Raw genomic sequence first — 8,958 nt, 5'->3', positions numbered from 1 at the left:
AACCATTGCCATAGTCTATTTAATTACTTAAACAATATCCTTCGGCATTGTCTAAATGCTAACACTAATGCATGTCCTTCTGTTTTTACACAGAAGACTAAGTGAAGAACATCAACAGACATTTCAGAGCAGTTAGCTCAGATATGGCTCCTGGTGTTGGCTCTAACATATTGTGCAATGGCCTGCACTTTTTAATCATTAACTATTGAGTAAATGATACCAGGTTTTGTTTTACAAATTGAGCTCTGAAACCAACCGAAATTCAAATAGTTAATTTTACTAGTCTGTTTTCAGTGGAGTTTATTGTCTGTAGGCTATTCACTTTTGCAGCTCAGTTGCATGTAGCCCGATTAATTTATTGTAGGGTTATTTTTGTTGTTGTTGTTTAAAACGAAATTTTGGATTAATTCAATAGCCAGATATGTGCACTATTAATTTATATTGTAGAGATTTGTTAAATAAAGCCAGATTGTCAAGCAGGTAAAATAAATGTAGTTGTATTGCATGTGCTTATGCATGTCTTTTTCAATAAGTAATTGCAATTTATGAGGAGGTGGTAGCCAGAGTTCACTGGAGCAATAAATAAATCATTGTCTGTCACTTGATATTACTATATCAAACCACGTGACACTTGAGAGCGCGAGGACTAGGACCTCCCTGCGCGCGTAGGTGGACGTGCAGACAGCTTTTTAACGGTTTCTGAATGGAGCATGTATGAAGATGGAACAAGCATCTCTTGCAGACAGCAATGAATGAACACTTTTTACAGATTTCAAGAGACGATACAGCTAAACGGTGAGTTTATCTGACAAATGTTGATACGTGTGATGGTGATAATTGTAACTTTTAGGAAATGATTGATTTAACATCAGCTCTGGTCCAGGTCGTTAGTGCGCGTTCCTTCGCAGTGCAGGTCACCTCAGTCACTGGTAGTCACGAGCAATAGTCACTCATTCATCTATGGGTGGGTGGTTGAGAACTCAGTTGGGGGTCTGCTGCATTAGCTGTTATTGTTGTAGCCGATATTGGGTAATTATACCCATACATGGAAATTAAATAAAATAGTGAGTATTGGTGGTTAGCCTGCTTTCTTATATTTTTTTTAGTATTAGAAAGCAATTGTGATTATACATTCTAGGCAGCTATTCAGTATTAAGTGCCCAATAAAATAAGCAAGCATAACGTAGCTGTTCAGCTTGCCACCTTGTTGATTTAGTGTGTTATTTGTTATTGGAAACAAGGGGATTATCAATATGTAATGAATATATGTCATTGTAAGTTTAATTGAAATTGTCTGGCAATGCCTTGTCTTTTTTTGTTCCAAAATCACAGCTGAAATCTAAAATAGTCAAATATTTTTCATCAGTCAGGTTGTTGTTGTAACCTTGTAGTGCATGTTGTTTATAAAAATACACGTTGACTTGTTGACATTTGATGCCAAGTAATGTGACACTAATTCTGTCCAGAGGGAAGGAATGCTACTGAAAGAGGCCACTACACGCAAACTCGGCCAGTTATATCTTAACCCTATTCTCATAATCACGTGTGTCCCATCCCGTACACTGGCTAGCCTAGATACAATGTAGATCTACACGACCCACATGTCTCCCATTCAAACTATCAAGTGAGTTGAAAGAGGCCCTGAGACCTCCTCTCCCCAAATATGTCCGGAGCACCGAGATTAACGGGTGTGAAATGAGCGTGCATCCCTCTCACTTATGGCAGGCGATACATTGAGAAAATGTTACTTTTTCTCCGAAAGTAATCGTGTCCTCCTTAACCGTTGATGTGTGTCAGGAAACAGAGTGTAACACAATGAAGACAAAGCCTTACAGCAGGCCGAGTAACCCCGCTTTCTTTCAATATCGATCCAAAGTGTCTATCTAGTGGGGATTCTATTTCAGCGCACAAGCTTGGTTTCAGAGATAATAAATATATATACATTGTTCAGTATATATATATATATATATATATATATATATATATATATATATATATATATATATATATATATAATGTCAATGCACTGACTGAACCAATGTCATGGTCCATTGTTCAGTAGAAGCTATACAGCCTGGGCTATGAATTCCGAATGGTAAATTTCATGTAAAATTAATATACATTACTTGTAGTACTGTATTAATGATTCAAATGTACATTTGTCTAATCTACAGTACCAGCTCCTTGTCTCACTTGCCAGGCAAGTGAGCTCCCTGGGGCTTGTTTTTCCAATTCTGTAGTGATCCATTCATTAAGCCATCTTATTTTAAATGTAACTGGGGAATGAACAATCACTTATTTAAGCATCGATATTGAACAGCCACAGATGAGTGTTGCTCTTGTTCGCGGTGATTGTACTGGTCACAAGTAAAATGGTAAAACAAGGCTTCTTGACCCATATTCATTTCTGAAGTGACTATATTATTTTATCAAGTAAAGACTGTTTCAAGTAAAAACTGGGTTGAACCATTTCTCCTCAGCACATCACAGGGACTGTCAGCTGTGTGACTGCAGGGTTAAACCTCAGACATTTTCAGTAAAAAAAAAAACACAAGCTAGATGTAAGACTCTCTTTGCCTTGGCTTAGGGTGAAGTTTAATTAAATCACTCCTTTGACTCAGGTCACTCAACAATTAAATGCCTGAACTGGTTATCACCAGTTGGCAAGTATGTTGTTCAAAAATACCCTAATTCATCATGTCCTCATTCATTGATTAATTGCAAAACCTCCTCCAATCTCAGTCATTTGTAGGTATAAATCTTCATTAGATTTCAGATTTATTCTAATCTAATATATTTGATGACTATGATGTCTATCATTCACATGTCATCAGTGTTAAGTGGTGCACTTGTTTTTCCATCTACAGCATTTCCCCTCCTTTCTCCTCTGAGATGTGTGATGAATTTTTCAGGAGATGCCTTGTTAAGCTTGGGGGCTTGGATAAGAGGCGGAAGCGAGAGCGAGAGAGAACTGGTGGGGGTGGGTTCTGGTTTAGAGTTGTTGTTTTGCTGTGAGTGGTTAAAAGCTGGTCATAGCCTACACCTCATACGGTTAGAGCTCTGTTGTGTGTGTGTGTGGTTAGATTTATGTTGTGGTCTTTCTTTTCAGGCACAGATGTTGCTAAGCAAAGAGGGGATGAAAAGGTTAAATAATACAATTATACTGATCAAAAATATAAATGCAACATGTTAAGTGTTGGTCCCATTTTTCATTAGCTGAAATAAAAGATCCCAGAAATGTTCCACATGCACAAAAAGCTTATTTCTCTCACATTTTGTGCACACATGTGTTTACATCCCTGTTAGTATTTCTCCTTTGCCAAGATAATCCATCCACCTGACAGGTGTGGCATATCAAGAAGTTGGTTCAACAACATGGTCATTACATAGGTGTACCTTGTGCTGGGGACAAAAAAAAGTGCAGTTTTGTCACACAACACAATGCCACAGAAATCTCAAGTTTTGAGAGAGCATGCAATTGGCATGCTGACTGCAGGAATGTCCACCAGAGTGTTATGTTCATATCGACCGGCCTCACAAATGCAGACCACGCGTAACCATGCCAGCCCAGTACCTTCACATCGGGCTTTGGGTCTGGCTCCCCACTGGGTGGGTCTGGCTCTCAAGTTTGTGGGCCTATTCCCTCCCAGGCCCAGCCATGTTGCTCCCCTGCCAAGTCATGTGAAATCGATATAGGGCCTAATTTATTTATTTTCATTAATTGATTTCCTTATATGAACTGTAACTCAGTAAAATCGTTGAAATTTTTGTTCAGTGTAGAAGAATGAGCAGTGTTACAAGTATTTGAAAAACTATTTCTGAGAGGAGGGAGAGAAATACTCTAGGGCTGTGTTACAATTAGGTCTAGATATAGCTTTATTTGGAAAGCAATTTCTGAAAGGACACCATTTCTCTCAGAAAGTATGAGGCAATCCACAGAAAGAGAAGTATAGGGCTACAGTGGAAACAGCCCCTAACGTTAAAGTAAAGAACAAACCGTGAGGAAGCCAGACATCTAAAGGGGCAGTCCAGTACTGTCTCCCTTTACAAACCTAGGGTTGTGTTCACACAACGGAAAACGAAAATGAGCGCTTCTGTTCGAGGTCCCTCTTTTGTTTCAGTGCGTTCTCTTCCATTTTCTTCCCTTCTTCCACTCTGGTCAAGAATAGAATGTCATCGAGGTTAGTTAACAGAAAGTAGGTTTCAGTTGAGATACATCAACCAGGGTCAATATTTTAGCCTCTGACGGAGTTGTGGTATTACTTGTTTACCGTGTTGTCTTTGGTTGCTTGCTAATTGTTTATCAGCAAAGAAGGGCTTTAACATGCTAACAACTCAACATGCTAAGTGCAATGTTTTCTGAATATTCCCTGACAACTCACATGCACATTTTCATAAAGCCGAGGGCTGACTATAAACCATGTTGCCACTTTGGACAGTCGCACATAATCATGCATGTGACCCACAATGCATATGACTCAGCTTCTGTATCCTTGAGCAACTTACTCATTGGTCCTTTAGTGGCCCCTAAGGGAGGGGTATATGGCCTTTCCTGTGAATACAGAGGGTAATTATGTGTATGTCTCTGTATGTGTATGTAAGTTAGGTAAAGTCTATCACATTAACAGAAGATAAAGACCAAAAAAAAGCTTTGAAATAAACCATTAGAACTCTAATTGTGATCAATATTAAAATACCTTTATTAAGTTGCCTTACAACCAAAGGCCATCTATCAGCATGATTTGTTCTGCAGATATCCAGCCATTATGAATAACCTGGAAAAGTCTCTGGAAATAGGGTCTGCAAATAGAGTGATTTAGAGTTAATCTTGTGATTTCCTAATTTGTATTTACATATATTTTGGCATCCTGAAATGGGAAATGTGACTTCTTTTTTCCCCTCTCTGTCTTTACCCTTCAGACACCATGCATGACCCGACTGTGACTCAGACCAGCGTGGCTGCCATCAACTGGAGCACTGATGCTCCCCCGTGCACCCCGAACTACGAAGAGGACCGCGTGCCCCTGGTGGTGCTTTACAGTGTGGTGCTGGTCATCGGGCTGCCTGCCAATATCGTTACTGTCTACCTGACCTTCCTCCAGGTGCGCCGCAAAAATGTCCTGGGCATTTACCTGTTGAGTCTGTCCGTGTGTGACCTTATGTACCTTTGCACCCTGCCCATGTGGGCCAACTACGTGAACGCGGGCCACCAATGGCGCTGGAGCTCCATGGCCTGCAAGGTGACAGGCTATTTCTTCTTCAACAACATGTACATCAGCATCTTCCTGCTGTGCTGCATCTCCAGTGACAGATACGTGGCCGTGGTCTACGCCGTGGAGTCGCGCGGCCTTCGGCGACAGAGACTGGCGGTTGCAGTTACCGTGGCCATCGTCTTGGTGGTGTTCGTGGGCCACGTGCCGGTGTTTACCATGCCAGAGGGCGATGCGGCAGAGGGGCAGCGGCGATGCTTCGAGCCAGGCAAGGGCACGTCCACTGTGACAGGTTTCAACTATGCCCGCTTCGTCATTGGCTTCCTGTTCCCCCTGGTTGTGCTTGTGGTCACTAACCGTGCCATCCTGGCCAACGTGCAGGCTAGCACAGGGCTAAGGCAGTGCCAGAAGGAGCGGGTGCGCTACTTGGCGTTCGCCGTGGTGGTCCTCTTCCTGGTGTGCTTCGCGCCATACCATGTCATTCTGCTGCTGCGTGCGGTCACCTTCCACTTCCCCGAGCTGCAGAATTGCCATTTCCAGGAAAGCCTCTATACCCCTTACACTATCTCCCTGGGCCTGTCCACCTTCAACAGCGCCATCAACCCCATCCTCTATGTGCTTTCCAGCGACAACATCCGCAAGGAGCTACGTCGCGGCCTTTCAGGCCTCCGCGGGCGAGCCACCCTGCGGCCACGTTCCACCGACAGCAGCCAGCACAAGATGCACAACTCCAAGAACTCGTCAGAAGTGGCGGCCGCCACACAAGAGGGGGAAAAGCATGGTCGTTGATGGCAGAGGAAGGTTAGGGGTTCGATGTACAGTATGTATGCTCAAACTATGGGAGCCAGAAGGATATGCAGGTGTGACTACTGAAGGAACTCTGGACTGGTGACTTGCAGGTACTCTGGAATATTAAACAGAATCAGCATAGAGCCAGGTGGAACCCCAAACATAGCAAGAGCAATGGGGGACTATGTAATCCATCTAACCCAGAATCTGACTAAAATCTGAAATGATATCATTGAAACGGTTCAAGCAGGGGCATTGTCTCCCTATTGATGGCATCATTCTAACAAGACTCGCAGTTGCCAGGAGCCATCTGTCTAACGGCAAATGTTGCAAAGTTTGATAAGAGAATGACGGCACAAACAGCACAAACCATCATTCTGTTATCCAACTTTGCACCTGCACTGTTTATCAAGTAAATGTGTTTTTGTCAAATTTTCTATGGAAATTGTTTGAAGCACTCATTGTGCATAGAGTTGTATGGTTTGTTTACCTTTGCAGTCATTGTTTTTTGTTTGACATACATTTTAAAGTGAAAGATCTGAGTGTCTCTGTGAACTGGCGTTGTTAGCATCCCTTAGTTTCATATGGATGGATCTGAGTTCAGCCAGCAAGTTGGTTCAGCCAGCAAGCAGACACTAGCTAGCTAGCAAATTTTCGTGCACATTACGATTTTCATAAACACACCTTAGATAGATGTAGAATTAGGAAAAACGTCAATATTAGCTACAGATTTATCGTTTTTGGTAAGACTAACTCGGACTCTTTTGAGGATGAAAGGGGGTTCAGTGGACGATGTCACCTTGGTAACATGTTCTAATGTTAGGACAGCATATTGTAGCCTAACGCCTTGTTAGCTATCCCTGATTGTTTGCGAGTTATCACACAAGGCATTGATTCCCCAGAGCCTTTGTAGCATTGAATCAATTGAGTTGTATTTTGCGACTAGGCTACTGTTTCTGTGACAGCATGTGCGTAATGATGTGCCCTATCTGTAATTTAGTGCATTATTATTGGGTAAACATAATAAGCAGCCTCAATTGCCTATTTGCAGCCATAGGAGGTAAAATCTCTCTAGGAGCTGATCCGTCGTCAGTATTGTGGAATAATTCTAATGCCAATGTATTGAATGGAGAAATCTGATCCGAGAACAGTGCTGCTTTTCTTTGGATCCTATCAGTATCGACACATGGTCTAACAACGCACTTAGAGAACGTCCTCTCTGCGTGTTTGTTTGGAAAACACTAAACAGGTTGTAAAGAAAGGTTCATCTGGTACGATCGTCGTAATGCTTAAAGGCCCAGTGCAGTCAAAAACATGATTTGTATATATTTCCACACCATGAAGTTGGAATAATACTGTGAAATTATTCTGGTACCCTTTAATGTTAGAGCTGTTTGAAAAGATTGCCTGAAGTGTCTGTCTATTTGGGTAGGATGGAGTTTTGGTCTGCCTGGTGACATCACCAGGCGGTGACCACTCCCAGACAGTCCTAGCAGAATTCTTGCTTGAGACATTGCTCTTTGCTAAGAAGCTATGTTTTTGTTGCTTTTTGACCATTTTAACTGAAAACAATCACATTAGGATACTTAATTGATACCCAGAAATGATTTAATATTGAGATTTTTTAAAAATGGCTGCATTGGACCTTTAAGTTACATCACAGCTGGGAAACGAGGCCCCGATCTGAGACATTAACGTTAAGTTCATTTCTGCGTCATGTTTTGCTCTTCATCTCCAGATTAAGGACTTGCCAATGTTTTGACAAACTCAGCAGTTATTTGTGTCCATATGAAAGAAAAGTTTGAAACTTGCCTCTCTGCTGCTAATGTAGGAGTGAGAAGCTTCTACAAAACTGTCTATTACTGAAGCTTTTCTGTGAAATAATGTGTTTTCCTTTGGAGGAACAGTATTTGTTAAGTAAATTGTGCAAAAGCTAATCCAATATGTTATGTTGCAATACATAGATATTGTGTTTCACAGTAGATGCATAGATCTACATCATGTTCTTAAACTTTAGTCAAGTGTATTTTGAAAACAAGAACAATTGTAGTATTCGTCATGTTTTACGTGTTAAGTGTTTTGTAACAATGTAAATATAAGTCAAGACATAATCTTCATATAACCTTTTATAGCCGCAATATAACATTTTATATACTTTGGTGTTTTTCCTCCTATATTGCAGACCATTGTAAAAGTTTGTAAAAAAGCAAAAGTTTGTTCTTTTTATTAGAAAATTGCACTTCTTGAATATTATTTATACTGTTTCTGAACATTTTTAAGTAAACATTTGAAGTAAAATGTCTCATTTCAGTTTCATTATTGAAGTGGATGTCTGTACATATTTATTTTTCTATTACTGGTGAGGAGTTTCACACTAAAAGGGTAACACATAAAATAGCACCAAAAAAAGCATTCCTGCACTAATACACTGTCAGATTTTTTAGTTGGCATTCTTTCGTGAGATGGAAAAAACTCTGTTAGTGTCACAAATGATCTTACATCTCTGAACGTGCAGATGAAAGTGTGTTTAAGAGCTGTGTCAACAGAAAGAGGATCCGGTAAGCTTGTGGTTTGGAACCTTTCTCATTTTCGTTTTCGCTGACAAAGAATACATAAAACTGTTAGGTCTAGCTCTTCCCAGGCCTTCATTTTGGTTGTCACATTTATGTAAACAAAGTTCATTAAGGTGGACAGATTTAATTCAATGGTTAATGATACTGCGTGTATGAATTACTATATGTGGTTTCGCTGGTGGTGGAACTCGGAGGTTTACATTCACTTAGGTTGGAGTCATTAACTCGTTTTTCAACCACTCCACAAATGTCTTGTTAAACTATAGTTTTGGCAAGTAGGTTAGGACATCTACTTTAAGTCATTTTTCGAACAATTGTTTACAGACAGATTATTTCACTTATAATTCACTATATCACAATTCCAGTTGGTCAGAAGTTTACTGTGC

General features: G+C 40.7%; 1 protein-coding gene across 1 annotated transcript; it reads left to right on the top strand.

Moving 5' to 3' along the window:
- The first annotated feature begins 682 nt into the window (after nt 1-682).
- Nucleotides 683-8,291, top strand: LOC112230756 (probable G-protein coupled receptor 132). The gene is made up of 2 exons (XM_024397028.2): nt 683-795; nt 4,921-8,291. The coding sequence occupies exons 1-2, from the start codon at nt 753-755 to the stop codon at nt 5,997-5,999; spliced, it is 1,122 nt and encodes a 373-aa protein (XP_024252796.1). The 5' UTR covers nt 683-752; the 3' UTR covers nt 6,000-8,291.
- Nucleotides 8,292-8,958: the final 667 nt, after the last annotated feature.

This window comes from Oncorhynchus tshawytscha, linkage group LG18 (genome assembly GCF_018296145.1).
Source record: "Oncorhynchus tshawytscha isolate Ot180627B linkage group LG18, Otsh_v2.0, whole genome shotgun sequence".
NCBI lineage: Eukaryota > Metazoa > Chordata > Actinopteri > Salmoniformes > Salmonidae > Oncorhynchus > Oncorhynchus tshawytscha.
The sequence above is the reverse complement of the archived record's forward strand: the minus strand, read 5'-3'. Positions and strand labels throughout refer to the sequence as shown.

Excerpts from the sequence above, each read along its gene's own strand:
- LOC112230756 (XM_024397028.2), top strand. The coding sequence starts at position 753 with ATGAACACTTTTTACAGATTTCAAGAGACGATACAGCTAAACG. Across the intron at positions 796-4,920 it reads AGAGACGATACAGCTAAACG|ACACCATGCATGACCCGACT; the intron begins GTGAGTTTATCT and ends TTTACCCTTCAG.